We start from the raw sequence: 19688 nt of genomic DNA on the forward strand, positions 1-19688 counted from the left end.
CTATAGATAGATCTGCCCATAATTTGGCAGGCTGAATCCACTCTTTAGAAGCAACTTTGCCTGCAGATTTCATTCACTTATGTGAAAAGGAGGAAAGTTATATAGGTGTTTCTAAATTCTCCATTATAGTCAATGGAGAAGGGGTGGGGGTCAATCCGAAACAGATGCAAGGCAACAGATGCAAGGCAAATCTTGTGACCTAATAATTGTCTATGCCAGTGTTGTAACCTGCATTCAACAGGGATTAGATGACCTTTGAGGCCCCTGACAATTCTAAAATTCTATGGCAGACAACACATTGTTGGACTTTGACTCCCATTGGTCCCTGCCAGCACAGCCAGTTCTCCCTCTCTGGTGTAGCAAAGCTACGTGGGCAACGTGCCTCTTCTTACTCTCTTGAAACTTCCTTAATGCTGTTCACGTATAAATAAATCTGGATCTAAAGAAGTGAGAGTGGCACAGCGCCCTAGCACAATCCCCAGCAGAGCGAACGCCTTCCATACGCACCCACATTTATCCAATGAAAATAGGGACGTCCTATTCCATAATGATACTAATAATTTTATTATTTATGTCCCACTCATCTGACTGGGTTGCCCCAGCCACTCATGGCTTCCAACATATATTAAAACACAATAAAACAGCAAACATTTAAAACCTTCCCTAGACAGGGCTGCCTTCAGATGTCTTCTAAAATTTGTATAGTTATTTATCTCCTTGGCTTGGGGGTCACACAACTCCATACCCCCCAACATGATGAAAATAGTGATGTCTTAAGGAAAAGTGGGACATTTCAGTATCAAATCAAGAAACCAGGATGGCTTCTATAAATCTGGGACTGTGCCTGGAAAATAAGGACACCTGGAGGGTCTGGTCTTCTGCTTGTGATGGAATTCTCAAAGTGGACCAGTTTTTCACATTACATGTTTTTTTTCTCTGCAGCTTTTATTTTTTGGGAAGAGCGCCAATTGCAGGCCCCGGATCAGCAGGGGTGATTTACCTATAGAGGCTAGTGGTGTGGGGTGCCAAGGCGCCAAGTTCTGGAGGGCGCCAGGGGAGAGGTGGAGGCTGGACGTGGCGCCTCCCAGCATCAGCTCGCCGCTCTCACCCGCCCCCACCATGCCTTGCCGAAGCAGCGCCACGCCTAGAACCTCCGCCTGCCGCGTCCAGCCTCCGCCTCTTCCCCCGCCGGAGCTGCCCTCCAGCCACTGCCCGCCTCCTCCAGCCCTGCCAGCAGCGCCGTCTTCCCTTAAAAAATTATGGGAAATGGGGATGGGGCGCCGGAAGGAGCTTTGCACCACAGCGCCAGATATGCTTAAGATGTCCCTGTGGATCAGTGTTGCTGGTACCCAAATATGTGACCTTTCTCCCCCACAGAAGTGTGGTAGCCAGAACAGCTCAGTGGTAGCAGTGGGATTAGTGCAGCTATTGCAGTGCTTGGGAGATGTGAGGTGGATGTGTCCATAGAAATGCAGCCCCCTCCCTGCCCCTTATGGCTGCGAGCTGGAGTGGTGAGAGACCCCCCTGTGTGCCAGAAGCAAGAAAGAGTTTTCTGTCCTCAGGTCAGATATGCCACCATGGAAGAATACTCCCCAGTTCTTTCTACATGCACTGCCTGACCCTTGGCCTGCAGACGGAGCGGAGACCCTCAGCTCCAGCAGCTTTTCCAGTCTGATGACGCCGATCCCCTCTTTGTCTGCTGGGACAGAGGCTGAATAGAACATTTGCCAAATATGATATACATGAAAATATGCAGGAATGCAAGCGCTTAACCTCTTCTATGAAGCACATCTTGGCACTTTCTTTCCTGGGCACCAAGTCAGGGTCAAAAACACAAGGGGAAGGGGGGGGGGACCCCATTTGTCACCAGCCACAGCATTCCCTGATTGAATCAGCACACAGAAAAGCCAAGATGAGGTTACAATCAGATCATGAAAGAGTGACCATCAAGACATGGCAAAAGACAGCAGGCAGCAAGGGGAAGAATGGCACACGACAGGCAATGCAGTCACTTTGAGGAAGGGCAGATAGCAGAAGGATGGTTGTTGTTGCCATTGCAAAAAACTAAGGGGCAGCAGAAATTTCCTGCAGCTCCCCTCCAAACCACAAAGCAAACTTCATGAGAAAGCATTGCCTCTTGTTTCTGAGAGAATATTATCCCGGGCAGCAGAAAGCAGCGTGCAGATGCTCACCCAGGCCCTGTGGAAAATGGGGTGTGTGTGTGAGTGACATTATAGGAAAGTCCCTTCTTCCTAATCTACATGGGTGCAAATTGGCTCTTGATATTAATGCTGAGAGAAAGACAATTTGGCATTTCAGAAGCAGTTTCTCTAAACTGTCTTAATGTGATACTGGGCTAAGCCCTTTTTCGTCTTTCGAAACAGAGCCTTTCCTTTTCTGCTGTAGCACCGCCTGGACTTTCTGGATCCTGCGGCTTAAAATGTCACACTTACTTGGGAGGTGGCCTCACTGAACTTGGTGGCTCTTTCAAGTAATTCTGCATAGGATTGGACTGGACCACTGCAGTGCAAGCTGATTTTCTTCAGAGGACTGACGCAGAGGATGTAGCTGTGCTAGAATGTGCATCTGGTAGCTGCAAAAGGGCTGTAGGGCTTAGTTAGGAATGTGACCTTAGCAGCACATTGCTGTTGAGGTAGTTTCCCTCACTCTGAGGAGCAAACAATCAACATATTACTTCCTGTCCTGCTGAAATAAAGACATGCTTGACCCTGTAACCTGAAAGTGATGCCAGGAGGCATCCAGATCATTGTTTTGTTTCTTCCTCTCTTTCTGCAGCTAATTTCCTATACAACTGAGGCAGGAAAAAGGAGCACCTTCAGCAACCGAGGCAAAATTCACTCTGACTCATTTTACGGCATTTGTTAATCTTCACAGGATCGGTGTTTCGTGTTTTGAACACGGGCATGAGCCACAAACCCAGAGTAATGGTTCCTAGTCAGAAAGTGCTGGTCTGAAGTTGCAACAAGTCTTCTTGCCAAATGCAGTATTTTCCGGCACTAACAATTTTTGAATGACAAGGGAGTAAATTTCTCTCTTTCAAAGCAAGGAATTGAAACTGCACTAGAAAGATGACCTGTTAGTGCAGACCTCTAAGTTGCAAGTCACCTCTAGCCGAAACAAGGTATATTCTGCTTGGCAGCAGTTCAGGATGAATAAACAATTCCCTATCACAGTCCCCATGAAACAGCCCTCCACTAATGGCAGTTACAGGCACAATTGGAAGGCACTCAACTAGGTTTGCTCTGCTCAAGACAGATGACAATCATACTGCTCCCTCCAGTCCTTAAACTGGGGACAGCAAATTAGTTACCCTTCGTGTGCCAGCTAAGTTATTTTCCTCACAATTCAGAGGGAATCCAGAACTTGCCTTACTAACATTTCTCCTCCGACCCCAATTATAACATAAGTATGGATGCAGTAGAAATGTAAGAAAGGAGTTGCGTCTGCCCAAGAGAATCAAGGCTGGGGCTAGATCAGGGGTAGGCAACCTAAGGCCCAGGGGCCGGATGAGGCCCAATCGCCTTCTCAATCCGGCCCGCGGACGGTCTGGGAATCAGCATGTTTTTACATGGGTAGAATGTGTGCTTTTATTTAAAATGCATCTCTGGGTTATTTGTGGGGCATAGGAATTTGTTCATTATTTTTTTTCAAAATATAGTCCGGCCCACCACATGGTCTGAGGGACGGTGGACTGGCCCCCTGCTGAAAAAAGTTGCTGACCCCTGGGCTGGAGAGAGGGAGATGAGGCTGGGTTTTATTTTCCTTCCTTTTCCTTCCATTTACTCCAAGGAGGATGTTTGAGAAGTAGACTGTGTGCAGGTTGTTGAAACTTCCGCAGCTGGGAATTTTCCAGTTAGCATCTCAAACAGAGTGGAAAGGGCTTTGGGCAGCGTCTTGGCTTCATGACATCTGGAAGAGAGATCCCTCACTTGCAGAGCACCCGCTAGCTATCACTGTGCAAAGTTTCTGACTTAACAGTGACTCAGAGGAATAAGTGCCAACAAATGAATCATGCACCTCATTTCCTACAATACATACGATAGTTTTCCTTGCAACGCTCCCTTCAAAGTATTAACAGTACAGCACTCTTAAAATTTTGAAGTCTGCTGAGGTCTTCATGGCACAGCTGTCAGCCTTTGATATGGGAACTAAAATTACCGGTAAAACAAAAATAACAATCAAATTGTTCCCTTAAAAAATAGTCATCTTGGCCCAAGGGAGAAACATTCTAGTTTTATGATTACCACAGAACCCAGGGGCTGCTAACATGCACCTCAATATTATGCTACAGATGGAATCTTGCTTGTTTCTAGTGAATCACTTTAATTAGAATTGCAGCTGTTATCTTTTTGGAAATGTGTAAGGAGTCCATCATTATTCATCACAGTCTAAGCAGCTTCCCAACACCTCAACAGTATATGCTTTAAAAAGAAGAAGAAACTTGACTTACTTTTAACAATTTAACAACAACAAACTAATAAAAGTTGGCCCACATAAGCCAGCCACCCACCCACCCATGGGCATAGCCAGGATTTTTTTTTGGGGGGGGGGGAGGCTTCAAGTTGTGGAGGAAAGAACCTCAGCTAGTTAAGTCTTTTTATTGATTTACTTGATTTAGAGGGTCAGCTGCCCGCCGCCTGCGTCCATGCATGCACGCACCCACCCTTCTCAACGCAACTGCAAGATGTGAAAGGAGATTTGTGCTTTCTCCGAGCCCAGTGCCCCTCCCCCTGGATCTTCCTAGCTAAGCAGAGGCAGCCAAGCACCACTGTATTGTGATCCTTTCAGCAGCAAAAGAAAGGCAGATCACTTCACGGGATCCATTTGCAGGGAACCAACGGAGGTGGGGGATCCCCAGAACAGCCCTGCTCACTTAGGCGGAAAGGAAGCGCAGGCGGTCCGCGTGCAGCAGATCCCTCGCGCGCTTAGAGGCTTAAGTCTATCACTTACTCAGTATTAGTATTTTACCCACCTAGTGACCCAGTTTTGGATAGTCGTGTCATGTTTTGCGATTTACGTGTATACAATTTAGTAGCTCTATAGTCCCCAGCCCCGCGCAAAGTCCGCTTTCGCTTCCCTTCTACCACGCATGCGCGCGCTGATCCACGCGAGCAGCAGCAGCAGCAGCAGCAAGGAGAGCAGCGCCTCGCCCCCAGTACGCATGCGCAACCCTGTCTTCGGGGATAGGGAAAAAAACCGAAGAGCAGGCAAGATGGCGGCGCCCGTGGATCTGGAGCTGAAGAAGGTACCTGATGGGACGAAGGCGGGCAAGGCCGCTTCGTTGGTGGCCAGCCCTTGTTAGGCTACGCGGCTGTCGGGGTTTTCCTCATCGCTCCCGCCCTTCTCAGACCTGGGGGCGGGAGGGTCTCTGAGGGATGCTCCTCGTGGACTACAACTCCCGTCATCCTCGGCCTCTGACTGTGCTGGCTGGGGCGGGTGGGAGTTGCAGTCAGGGCCGCCCCCCCCCCCGAGGAGTCTCTGTCCCCGTCTTTAACGCGGAGCATTGGGAGAGCCCTTCTCGCCCCGGGTGGAGGCGGGAAGGCACTCTTCAGACACCCCCCTTCATCCCGAGGGAGGGCGTCTGTGAACCATGTAACCATCGTGGCTTATATAGTTTTCTCCCCCTCCCCTGGATATTTTTATTGGGGTTTTCTCATAGATCCAAAACAATACAGATAAACGTAGCCACCCTGTGACTTGTATCCCTGCTCCCTTCTCGGGTCAAAAAGTGTCCGGTACCTTTTCTTCTTCTTTCCATGTTATTGTTAATAGTTTGATCTGTTTCCCATGAATTTGGCTAAGCTCCTTTTCAAATCATGTAAGCCAATAGCCACCACCACCAATTGCGTCGCCATGCCTCTTCTGTCACTATTATATATTATAAAAAGGTTCAAAAATAAAGACTATACAGAGAAAAGTTAATTGGGCTGCCCTATATCTCAGCTTCATTACATGCCCCACATTAGGAGAGAAAAGGTAAGCTTTCTCTCTCTTTTTTACTTTTCTCCCAACCTGTGCATAAATTTATTCCTGACTCTGAAAATGTCAGGGTTAAGGGTAAGGCCTGTTCTGTCACGCACCAGAAGTAAAGTAAAGGGGCCCCTTCTTAATTTCCATGCCTTATGGCAGTGGCACAAGCAGTGGCGGCCTGTGAAGCCTCACAGTGGTGGCGGGAGACGGTGGCAGCCTGCAAGGCCATGTCGTGGCAGCAGAAGCAGCAGTACCTGTCAGCAGTGGAACAATAATCAGCAGCCTGCGAGGCCTCGCCACAGGAGGCAGTGGCAGAAGTGGCAGCAACCTCTGAGGCCTTGTTGTGGCAGCAGAAGTAGCAGTGGCCTGCAAGGCCTTGCAGTGGCAAAAGCAGAGGTAGCCTAGTGGCGGTAGCAGCAAAAACTGCAGCAACCTTGCAGGCCTCGTCATGGCGGTGACAGAAGTGGCAGCAGCTTGCTAGGCCTTGCCATGGCCTGCAAGAGCTCGCTGCAGCCGTGGGAGGTGGTAGCAGTAGCAGCATGCAAGTCCTCATGGTTGCAGCAGCACAAGCAGTGGTGGCCTGCGAGGCTTCACTGTGGCAACAGGAGGTAACGGTAGAAGTGGCAGCAGGCTGGCAACAGTGGCACAATAATCAGCGGATTTTGAGACCTTGCCACAGCAGTGGGAGGTGGTTGCAGAAGTGGTGGCAGCCTGCGAGGTATTGTTGCAGAGGCGGCCTGCAAGGCTTTGTGATGGCAGTGGCAGAAGAGGGGACAGCCTGCCTCGGCAAGCCCTCGCAGGCTGCTGCTATTTATGCTGCTGCAATGAGGCCTCGCAGACTGCCGCCGATACTACTGGATTGCGGTAGCGATGCTGATTTTGTCACTACCACCACCTGCCTTTGCTACGAGGTTTCGCAGACTGCCGCTTCTGCTGCTGCTTCTCACTGTCACAGTGAGGCCACTCCTGATGCTCTGAGGCTTCACAAATTGCTGTTGCTATTGCTGCTGCTTCTCTCCATCACGGTGAGGCTTCTCAGGCCACCGCTGCTGCTGCCACCACCACTGCTGCCACCACACGACCTCACAGGGCGCCGCTGCTCTTGTGAATACCAAAAGGCCTCACAGGCTGCTGTTGCTCTTGCTACCGCCATGGTGAGGTCTCACGTGCCATCACTGCTTGTGCCTCTGCTGCCAGAGTGCTGCCGCAATAACATAGCCTTGCAGGCCACTGCTTCTGTCACCTCCTCCTGCCAGCTTCGCAAAATGGCCTCGTAGGCTGCTGTGGCTTCTGCCACCACCTTCCACCGCTGCAGCAACCACTGTTTCTGCCACTGCCACGCCACTGCCATTTCTGCTGCCCAGCAAGCCTGCTGTCAGTCCCAGATTATTTGACTTCACTATAACTCCTCACATTTGCTAGCTAAGCCCAGAGGCAAAAGTCCTGTTTGGATGCATTTTGGCTTGCCTGCTGATGAAAGTGACTGTGTGGCAATTGATAATATTGTCATTTATCAGTTTTAGACCCTTAAGTAGTAGCAGTTGCCTGTTCGTCTCTGCATAGTTCCATCCTTATTGTTGTGATATATTGATATATTGTGATGTATTTTGGATGCATATTGGCTTCCTGCTGATGAAAGTGGCTGTGTCGTGATTAATAATATTGTCAATTACCTGTTTTAGACCCCTGAATAGTAGCCATCTCCAGTATGTTACCCTGTTCACCTCTGCATAATTCCATCCTTATTTCAGACATTGCGATGTTTAGCTGGTGATATATTGCAGTGTTTTGCTGGTGATATATTGCGATGTTGAAAACCAGATATCGCCCAGCCTTCCCACACATTGTAATTTGTGATATATTGCCAGCTCATACATTATGAAACAGTTATGTGAACTTCAAAGTGGTTTTGGACGATATATTGATAGCGTTGCCATTGTGCTGTCTATTGCTATTACAACTGATATATTAAAGGTGCATTTAGTGGGGGGGGGTGTTAGGTCCTCAGTTCACTGAGAACTTTCACTCTTAGGTCATATAGTTAACAATCAACAGCTCTGTAGTAGTTTACCCTCCACAGCAATAAATGGTGTTAAGCTTCCTCCCTACCTACTGTTGCTGTGTAGGACAAACTTTCTCTGCTTGTTGAATGAAGGGAGGTGGCCTGGTGAATGCTTGGCTAGCTAAGCAAATGTCAATGAATGAGTCAGGCCAGCTGTTTTACTGGAGAGGAACAGAAATGCTACAGAGGGATGATGTAGCAGAGGCCATATATCCTAGCTGCTTAGTTCTTGGAGAATTATTTTTACTTTCAGTGTAATCGCATTACTGTTGATTAATTTGATACTGTTACCTGATACATTTTTGACTGTTGATCCATAGGTTGTAAGCCTTTTTTGAAGTTGGACACATTCCCTCAAGGGAAAATGGTTCTGAGCTGGACACCTGAATTGGAAGGAGCTGGAGCTGGGAATGGGCAGGGCCAAAGCCAAAAGTGGTTGCCTGTTCTCTGCTCCCCAGCTTCTCCCGTTCATCGACCAATCAATTTATCCACCCTTTCTTTCTCAGACACACAAGCATGTGCTTCATCCATACATTCTGTCTTACATTTGCTTTATCTCACTCTGTTGTCACCCATCTTTATATATGCTTGGTTTTTAAAACTTCACTGCATTGCCCCAATTGCTCATTCTGTCACTTATTCTTGATTTCTTTTCTCAGCCTCCCCCCCATACATGCTTTCCAAGACTTTTTCTGTGTGATTCTACAGCATGTACTTGCCACTGACTTTGACCTGTGATGCCAGACCATAGCATGCCAGATAGAGTGTCAAGTAGACACTATGTGGTGCACTCTGTGGTTGGTCCTCTGAGCATAGCTGCCAGAACAGATGCTTTGAAGCAGCTCTGGTATCTGCTGTCACAAGGCAGACTATAGAGCACACCAGATTGATGATAAATGTTGTTAAGCCATAGAGGAAAGTTATTCAAAAATGCAGACAGAGGGAGGTGTGGAAAGGTGTAGATGGCTGGGGAAGATCACATAAGATCACATAAGTATTTTTGTTGGCAGGAAAAAAATCAGTGGTGGCAGCAGGTGAAATTGGAAGGGCTGTAGGGATGGGGAACCCTTTTCTGTTGAGAACTGCATTCCCTGTAGCGGTAATCGATAGGACAGTAGAAGGGACCAGAACAACTCCCTATTGCACATGTATGCTCCCACGCCTGAGCTCCTAGTCGTCTTCAAGAGATGGGAACAAGTGGGGCAGCCCAGCAAGATAGGCGGAGTATTATTATTACTGTTATTTTTAAATTGCGATTATTATTGTTGCTTATGGTTCCTCTCCTCTGCTGAAAGCTTTTGCTTCCTTTTCTTGACAGTCCTTGCAGCCAGGGATAAATTCCCTATCCATTCAATAGTTGGCTGAATCTGGTCAGGAGATGTAAGAGGTGAACTGGGGAGATTGTAGAAACAGCTTCTTAGTAAAAGGTTCATAGAATCATTGATCTTAAAGTTGGAAAAGACCCCAAGGGTCATCTAGTCCAGCCCCCTGAAATGCAGATATCCCAACTAAAGCATCCATGACAGAAGACCATCCAACCACTGCTTAAAACCTCCAATGAAGGAGAGTCCACCACCTCCCAAAGGAGTCTGTTGCCCTGTCTATCAGCTGTTACTTTCAGAAAGTTTTTCCTTATGCTTAGTCAGAATCTCCGTTCTTGTAACTTGAAGCCATTAGTTTGGGTCCTACCCTCCAGAGCAGGAGAAAACAAGCTTGCTCCATCTTCCATGTGACAGCCCTTGATGATGGCTAATGTATCTCCTCTTAGTCTCTTATTCAGGCTGAACATACCCAACTCCCTCAACCTGTCCTCATAAGGCTTGGTTTACAGACTCTTGATCATCTTGGTAGTAATAATAATAATAACAACAATAATAATTTATTTATTCTCCTGCCCATCAGGCTAGGTTTCCCCAGGCACTCTGGGCTGCTCCCAACAGAATATTAAAAGCACAATAAAACACCACATATTAAAAACTTCCCTAAACAGGGCTGCCTTCAGATGTCTTCTAAAAGTTGGATAGTTGTTTATTTCCTTGACATCTTATGGGAGAGCGTTCCACAGAGTGGTTGCAACTACTGAAAAGGCCCTCTTCCTGGTTCCCTGTAACCTCACCTCTTGCAATGAGGGAACTGTCAGAAGACCCTTGGCGCTGGGCCTCAGTGTCCAGGCAGAATGATGGGGGTGGAGATGCTCCTTCTGGGCCGAGGCTGTTTAGGGCTTTAAACGGCAGCACCAACACTTTGAATTGTGCTCGGAAACGTACTGGGAGCCAATGTAGGTTTTTCAGTACCAGTGTTATATGGTCTTGGAGGCCATTCCCAGTCACCAGTCTAGCTGCCGCATTCTCCTTGGTCTCCAATCTCTTAGGGTTATCTTGATTCCTGATTCTGTCTTCTGCAGCATTAGCTACCCCTCCCAGTTTGATTTTATCTGCAGATTTGTTAAGCATCCCCTCAATTCCTTTTTTCAAGTCGTTTATAAAGATGGTGAACAACAACTGGCCTGACACAGAACCCTGCCGCACCCCAGTTGTCACCCCCCCAATGGTGAGGAATCAATAGTGAGCACTTTTTGGGTTTGGTCAAACAGCTGCAAATCCACCTAACAGTTACCTCATCCAGCCCACATTTTACTAGCTTTTCTGCAGTAATGGGGTACTTTGTCAAAAGCCTTACTGAAAGTGAGATACACTACATCCATAGCTTTCCCCCAATCCACCAAGCTTGTAACTTTGTCAAAAAAGAAATGAGATTTGTCTAGCATGATCTGTTTTTGAGAAATCCATGCTGGGTTTACTGCATGTATACTTTACAACTACACTGAAACTCTGTGTGAAGTCAGTCATTGATAGTTTTACTAACTCTAGCTGCATTTATGCTGTTGCTTTCCATATCAGGCTTTTACAGAACTTCAAGCCAAGGTCATTGATACCCAGCAAAAAGTGAAACTGGCAGATCTGCAAATAGAGCAACTGAACAGGACGAAAAAGCACGCACATCTTACTGATACAGAGATTATGACTTTGGCTGATGAAACCCGAATGTATGAAGGTGTAGGAAGAATGTAAGTAAATGTCTCACTGGTTCCCTTTCAGAAGGACTTGGCTACTAGTAAACTCCCTGAAAACCTTTTGTGTACTTTTAATACTGCTCCAACCACTTCTGAAAATCTGTTTTGCCATATTTTCACAGCTGAACCAGGTTGGGGAATGCCACTGTTCATCTAACCCTGATTAGACTAAATCCAAACTGAATGAAAACATTTTAGGCCTCAGGTAAACTTAAATCAGAACTGAGTGGAAACATTTACTGGTGTGACTCTCTGGTTATATCTGCCAAAATATACTTGCCAGGGTAAACATGATATAGTTTCAGCCGTAGGCTTCTGATGTGCAAGGACTCTCACTAACATGTAGTGATCTGTGGCTGAAATATGATATATGAGTAGAGAGAACTTTGATTTGTCTTCATAGGTTCTGAAGATTCTGAATTAATTCTTCACAGCATTAAAAATATGCTAAACATTTGTATATTGGAAGTGCTTGTGCCACACTCTGAAGTACAGTCTTGAAAATTGAATGTTAGGAAACTTCAGATAAGTTGATGAGGGAAATCTTAAATAATCTCTATTTCTAAACTTTATAAATGTGTTGTTTATGTAATGATGTCATAAAATCTTCATTGAAAACAGACTAATAGCCATGTGATGTGTAGTTGCAAATTGGAACCTTAGTGCCCGATTTTCCTGTATAATGATAAGACTGGCTTTATGTGCAGTGCTATTCCTGGAGAGAGCCTGTAGTTCATTAAACCCAGCAGAGTGGGAACTGGTGGTAGTGGGAATGGGGAGGATGTGGGGAGGGAGGTGCAAGAGCAAGCTGCCTGATAGATAAGAATGGGTTCTAGCCAGCTAACTCGTACTCAGAGTAGACTCATTGAAATCAATAAACATGGCAAACTTAAATCAATTTATTTCAGTGTGTCTACTAATTGGAGTTAGTTGGATATAGTCTAGTGGAAATTAGGGGTGAGAATTGTAACTTAATTGGTGATAGAAAGAATTTTGCTAGGCTCTTAAATGGATGATTATAGAATTACTTGGAATTTTGCATCTCTCATTTGGGGTGAAAAGTGGGTTGTTTTTGTTTCTAAAAACTGCTTCTGTTATCCCTTTGGATTCCCTTTTTGATATATTTGATGGTAAGTGTGCTCAGATTTGGAGAGTTGAAAATCTTATTGCAAATCGATAAACAGCAGGACTGGAAAAGGAGAGGATTACCAATGTGAAGTCTGGTGAAAATGAAGTTGATAGAGTTTCAGAATGTGGGGAAATTGTTTTATGTCTTTTTTTAAATAATTTTTATTAACCGACCAATCAAATCAAATCACATCACATAAATTCCGAATTACAAAGCCGAATTTTAAATTTTGTTGAGGGGACCCATATTTCAAGATCCGAAGGGGGATTCTGATCATCTTCTTGCTACTGCGTTAATGTCCGAATCAGTCCAAACAAAGTTCATAATTCTATCTAGTCTTATCTTGCTGTTTCCACATCTCATCTTGTTCGTATATTTTCTCTTTTTTCTTTATGATCTCTTCTGATAATCTCCTTAAGACGATAAACCCAATAATAATCCTGTGTGAATTTTTCGTTCATCCAATCCTCAAATCGAGATGGTTTCCATATATCCTCGCATTCATAGATAACATCGCTCTTTCCATCATTAATCACAGAACTGTCATTCTTAAGTCCCTCTGAGAAGTTTCACCCACAATATAAAAACAGCTCTATTTCTCTATTTCTCCTCCCAGACTTAAGTCCTCCGACAGAACTTCCCAATATGGCGACGGTATTTTTAACTGCGTCATTCCAAAGCCCTTATACATTCCACGCTCTTCTTAAAACATGCTTTGGTTAGAAAGTTTATCTCCACACAGACATAAATCCACAGCTTAAGTCCTTCAAACGACATTTCTGACTTGTGAGGGGGGGGGGATTCTTGTTTAATCACATAGAGGAAAGAAAGGAAAGTTTTCCCCCCTCCCCCATCCAGTCCTTTTGCCATACCGAGTCTTGGCGTGTCTTCATCTGGTTAATTCTTGTTCTTCCGACTCGTCTCGTTTATCAGAGATCTCTTCTGTTAGCAGTCTGTACTCCCCCTCCTTCCTTGAAATATGTGCATTCGCTTCATCCTAATCGTTTCTTTTGAAGTTCTTGCAGCTAGAGGAGCTGATCAGAGGCAGCGTCCAGGAGCGCCAATATCCACAGAAGGGCATTCTGCCTAGTGCCTCAATCCCCTCAAATTTGGGGGTAGTATAGGGCACAGCAGGCAAGGGCAGCCCCCTCCACAATCCTGGGGGGAGGGGTAGGGAGGCTATTACTCCCATCACAGCCTCCAAATTACCTCGTGTGGGTCGGAGAGATTCTCTACCCCAATTTGCTACCTTTCAGTGAACTAGAAACGTGCCAAGTTTAATTTTCCTGGGTGGTGTTCCTGAATTTTGGGGTGATCATTGCTCTCTTTCCCACATACCCTGTGGCAACATTTTTGTGTCCGTGGAGCACTAGTACAGCAACCCAATGACTAATCTTGCAGCAGTGCAGATAATGAAGCTGAGCTTAAGCAGCACCTGTGTAAACCTTGTTCCATGACTGGAATTCTAGCTGCAGGTCTTACAGTCTGCCCTGTGCACAACAGATTATAGGACTGACTCCCCATAACTGAACAGTTCCAGTGAAAACGTTTTTTATTTCAGTTTTAACGTCTCAAGATAAGAAATTCCATGAGCTTTACAATGTGTGGAATATAAGTATTCTGACAAGTTCTTTTAATTATCTGTGTGCTCAGATGGTGTAAAGGGAAACATCTGCAAAGATTCAGACAGGACCACTGTGCATTTTGAACTTTCATCATACTTCTCAAAGTAAAATGTTGACGTCAGTTCACAAATAGCTTAAGCAGCAAAACTAGACATTGGTGTGGATGAGTGTATCAGGCTACATAACAAGTCTTTCAAAAGAATATGAACTCACAGAATTAAAATGTACTGGCAAGATGCCAGAAGCCTGCACTATCTTCTGAGCAATGGATACTAGTTGCTTATAGTATGCACCAATTCATCATTCCCCACCATGCATTGCTAGCTTTCTTTGTATAATTAGTATTGTTCTTGTCAATACTTTTTAGGACTGCATGCCTAAAAACCTGTATTTTGGATGCATTATTTTATATAGATATTGGCTTGAATTTTTAAAAATTCACAGAAGGGAAGTTTCCTGTCTTTGCCTGTTTCTCTGCAGCCACATTTAACCCTCAAAAATTCTCTCTGTAGGGTTAGTGGATCCTTCTGAACAATGTGGGATTGGACACTTCTGAGGGAGTGAGGAATTGACAACAAATAGATGGAGGGCCGCCCAATTTAGGCTGATCTTTCCCTCTGCCTGCATTCCACCCCACATTGTCCAGGAACCATCCGTGACTTTCCAAAGAGATCTTTATGGTGGGTTGTAGTTGCAGTAGAGGCAGGAGTAAGAAATTTTATTACTGTGAACTTTCTCAAGTTTACTTAATCTAGGATTCAAGCCATTGTATACATGTATCAGCCTTCCCCAATCTTGTGTTCTCCAGATGTTTTGTGTTGCAGCTCAGTGGGCAATGGGCAGGGATGTAGCCTAAAACATCCGAAGAGCACCAGTTTGGGAAAAATTGGTGCATATTGTGAAGAAGATGGTTTTAGATGAATCACCACCATGCATATTGTGATGGACAGCTGAGTCAGGCCAGAGTCTAATTCTAATTAATTCTTAGACTCTCTAAGTCTAATTAGAGAGTCTAATTCTCGGAGCCTCAGAATTCCATCAGACTGCTGGGGCCTCTCCCTGATTGGCTACCAAGACAGCTAGCGGGAGGGGTGACGGCACTTTGAGGGGGAATTAAAAGGTGTGGTTTCTGAGAGAGGATTCAGAGATTCTTTAAGAGAGTTGCAGGAGGGAGTTGGGAGTTGGTTCTGGTCTGTGTGTTTAACATCCACTCTACAGCTAGAGAAAGGAGTCTCTGAGCTTAGGTTGGGAAACAGTGTTTAGTGCAGGGGTCAGCAACCTTTTTCAGCCATGGGCCGGTCCACCGTTCCTCAGACCATGTGGTGGGCCAGACTATATTTTATTTTGGGGGAATGAACAAATTCCTATGCCCCACAAATAACCCAGAGATGCATTTTAAATAAAAGGACACATTCTACTCATGTAAAAACACCAGGCAGGCCCCACAAATAACCCAGAGATGCATTTTAAATAAAAGGACACATTCTACTCATGTAAAAACACGCTGATACCCGGACTGTCCGCGGGCCGGATTGAGAAGGTGATTGGGCTGCATCCGGCCCCCGGGCCTTAGGTTGCATACCCCTGGTTTAGTGTCTTGGGAGAGTATTCAGACAGGAGTTAACTGGAGGGCTGAGTTGGAGCCAGGAGAAGTAGAAGCTGTGAGGAGGATACAGACTACTTGGGTCACACAGGAGGAGAGAGATCTTCTAGATAGAGAAGAATCCCAAGCCAGTTAAGAGGGGTGTGCAGATCCCCTGTGTCTGTTATACTGCTAGAAGTATTTCAAACTGTGATTGATAAAAGGTTGGAAAACTGACAGAAAGTACCACCTTGTTTAAGAACCAAAGTATTAAGCTGTAACACCCATGCAACAGCTACGTTAAGAAACTGAAGTGAAATAACTTGAAATAAACTAAGCATTTACCAACTAGTCTAGAAACCTGTAACACCAAACTGAAGAGTAATAACTGGAAATAAGCAGCTGAAGTTTAAAAGAAGCTGTGTGTTTACTACCCTTTGTGAAGCTTGTAACATCCATTTTAATATAATCATTAATAAGTTAACTGTTTTCTGAAAGAACTTTTATCTCCTGACAAATCATTGGTTTTACCAACATTGTTCTGTATAATAAACCTTTCTTATTTGTTCAACTCATGCAAAAACACTAGATATCCTGTGTTGGTTATAGAGTATATGGGGTCTGTGGAGGGGGGTTCACATCATTCTGGTGGCAGAGGGGGGATCAGCTGCACATATACAGTAATGTAGGTCAGATTGGCTATCAAGATATAGCCATCAAGGGGAACAGTCTTGTTGGTACATAAGAAGTGACTTAGGAGAGATTGACTTCAGGTGTAGCTTGCCATCTATATTTTCCATTGTTGTCTTATAGACTTCTTCTTTGGCAATCACTCATAGGTGAATAAGATTGTCTTCCATGAACACAGTCTTAACAGTGTGTTTGTAAGTGACTGTGGAGGCCAATTCTGGATTCACATGTCCTTCCACAGTGGGGGCATAGGTTTCTGCCTTTCTCTTAGCACGTTTCTCCCTTTCGTCCTGAGTTTGACATCTTCAAAGTCCATGACACCTTTGGTAAAGGCTGTTCTCCATGTTTCACAAGCATACAGTAAAGTTGGTAGCACAATAGCTTTGTAAACAAGCATTTTGGTTTCCCTGCGAATGTCCTGGTCCTCAAACACTGTACACTTCAACCGAGAGAAAGCTGCACTCCCAGAGTTCAGGCGATGCTGGATTTCAGCATCTGTGTCAGCTATTGTGGAAAGATAACTGCCCAGATAGGAGAAGTGACTGACACTTTCCCAACGTTACACTATTGAGTTGGATTTGTAGTACTGCAGAGGGGTTGTTTTGGGCTTGTTATAGAATCATAGTGACAGAAGGAACCTTGGAGGTCATTATTCCAATGCCTTCTCAATGCAGGATTCTTTTTCTAAAGCGAGGAAAGATGCACCCGCAGCATTCCTGACAGATGGCTTTTCAGTCTCTACTTCAATACAGCCAATGAATGAAAGCCCACCACTTCCTGACACAGTCTGGTTCATTGTTGATTATCTCTTAGTGTGAGGATTAGGGTTAGGGTTAGGGTCAAATTAAAACCTTCTTTCTTGCAACTTCCACCTACTGGTTCTAGTCCTGTCACTGAAACAGTGAAGAACATGCCTGCTCCATCTTCTGTGAGACAGCCCTTTAGATATTTTAAGACCATCATGTTCTTCTCTGGGCTAAACATACCCAGTTCTTTCAATCACATTGGATTGCATTAGCTAATCAAGCAGCCACATAGTTCTGCTGACTCATCCAACTTATGGTCAGTTAAGACACTTAGATCCTTTTCATATGCACAGTGAGCCCACAACTCAAATGTAATCTACTTATGCAATCATGACCTTCGGCACATGACTGCTATATAAATAAATAAATGGGGGAAACCCATTTAAGCACTTACTGGGCTCTGGGAAGGTTGTTTCAGGTCTCTGGAAGCATGCCAGGGTCTTTGTGTTACCTTCCCAGAGCCCAGCAAGCAAGGCTGAGGGCAAAGTCTGCCCCAGAAAGGTAAGGATGGTTGTTCAGGGCAGGGGGTGGTTGCAGAGGTTTGTGGCTTTACATGATTTTGCCTTTGTGCATGGACCCCTGGAACTGAACCATTGTGTAAGTGGTTGGCCCACTGTATTGCTTCCAAGCCAGGTCTCTCACATCTCACACTCGTGCCTCTGATTCAGAATCAAACAGAAGCACAAAGGTCACTTCTGTTATCAACTGACAGGCCTTATGATTAACAGTGGAGGCCCTGTTAGTGGGCTGCCTTGCGTTGGATGAAAGGTACTGTTTTTGGCAACCTTGAAATCAACTAACTGCGAGGATATATGCTGGTGATTTAAGTTCTGCCTGCACAGAGACATTGGACTGTATTTGCCACCTTAGGGGTAATTGCAAAGCTTACAAGTTCGGCATCCGGAACAGCACCTTGGAGAGCTCCTAGTGATGCTGCCCTGTTGGGGTTTCTTCCCTCATCACAACGTGGACAATTGTTGCCGCCACAAGAGCCTGGAACCACCCGAAGTTTCCAATCTTGTTTAAGGAGGAGTGCTTTTTAGTGTTATTCCTGGTGAATATTAGTATCCATCTAATATTTAACCCTTGTTCAAAATGAGATGATTTTTAAATATTATGCAATCAGTTGTGAAATGCAACGATCCTGCATCTCCCCAAAATATTTGCAGTTAAGAAAAACCGCCTATAGTTTAGCGATGAAGTATGGCCGTTGCTGAGAATAACAGTTTGAAAGTTTATTGTTGAATGTTCATACACAAAAACTATTGAGCAAGTTATGCAGAATGCTCATTGATAAAAAATATTTCAGCAAACACCTGTAAATAAAATGGAAAAAAGATTTGAGACATGAGGTATCACTAGACATAAGGAAATGGTTATGGCAATTTGTTTAACAAGCTATTAGTATAAATTTGAAAGGAAACTTTTATTAAAAAATATTAAATGTATAATTGCATCAAAGGGGAGCAAATAATATAATATGGAGTTTTAAGACAATTAATATTGATATGTATCATATTTTGTCCTCTCCTAAAAGAACCTTTGGGGCAGCTATATTAAAAGAAAGTGAAACTGTAACTGGAGGTGAAATACTGGCATACCGATTAGTTACATTATTTGGTTATGGTAAAGATTTAGTTGTATTGGATGATAGAGAAATGGTATCTTTTAACAGCTATTTGCATAATGGTTTGTCATCATTGAAAATAAACGGAGTATGCCATTAGATCAGGCATAGGCAAACTCGGCCCTCCAGATGTTTTGGGACTACATCTCCCATCATCCCTAGCTAACAGGACCAGTGGGCAGGGATGATGGGAATTGTAGTCCCAAAACATCTGGAGGGCCGCGTTTGCCTATGCCTGCATTAGATTATTGAACGTTAAGGGTTTGGGAGATAGTTAGGGTGAAGGAAGATAGACACCCCAATGGGAAAGGCCTGTAGCTTAATGGCGGAGGACCTGCCTTGTATGCAGAAGGTCCCAGGTCCAATTGCCACCATCTCCAGGTAACAATCATGGAGATCTGCTGCCCACCAGTATAGACCATACTGAACTAGATGGACATCATGTGAGACCTATTCCTCTTCAGTCATATTTTTATTGAAAGGTTTAGTGTTTTTATCATGCGCTGGTGTTACCAAGATACAAGAAAATGTTGAACTATACATATTATTAGAAACAAATTTAAATGTAAGAGTATTATGGATTGATTTCATACTAAATACTTTTAAATGCTAAATAAATTAACACATTTAATGAATTAACACATTACATAAATAAATAAATGTAAAAATGGGAGGCAGGCGATGTGGGATTCACATGAGAAAAGAAAGGGGCTAGAAGCAAAGTGCTGCAAGGGAAGGGGCTGTATGATCCTACAGGCCTTTGTTGCTCACGTAGCCACAGTTAGAAGATGTGTGCCCTGGCATAGGCAACAAGCCTACGAAGGCTAAACTATACTTTTGTTTGGTGTTTGTTGCATGAAAGGATGCTGGAAACGAAGGTAGAAAGGAAGTGGAAGTCTTGATGCATTAATTCTGTTTTGATGCTGGGATGCATCTTGTTATAATGCAGCTTTAGTTTTGAATTTTCAAATATTTTTTTACATGTTCTGTAAAGTGTAAATTGAACCCCTTTATAGATGGATATTCATAAGGTTTGCCTTCCCCCTAATTCTGCCCTGGTAGTGTTTCAGAGCCAAACCCTTTCTTCCTTTGTCAATGCCATG

At 44.6% G+C, this 19688-nt stretch overlaps 1 protein-coding gene across 1 annotated transcript in view; it reads left to right on the forward strand.

The window, feature by feature from the left end:
* The first annotated feature begins 5130 nt into the window (after positions 1 to 5130).
* The window catches only part of PFDN1 (prefoldin subunit 1), a 30570-nt gene continuing 16012 nt past the window's right edge, over positions 5131 to 19688 (forward strand). Inside the window, exons 1-2 of the mRNA XM_083748713.1 lie at positions 5131 to 5266; positions 10954 to 11120. Coding sequence (XP_083604839.1) covers positions 5183 to 5266; positions 10954 to 11120 — 251 coding nt within the window. The 5' untranslated portion in view covers positions 5131 to 5182. The remainder of the gene's footprint in view (positions 5267 to 10953; positions 11121 to 19688) is intronic.

This window comes from Podarcis gaigeae (assembly GCF_964106915.1).
Source record: "Podarcis gaigeae genome assembly, chromosome: 7".
Classification (NCBI taxonomy): Eukaryota; Metazoa; Chordata; class Lepidosauria; order Squamata; family Lacertidae; genus Podarcis; species Podarcis gaigeae.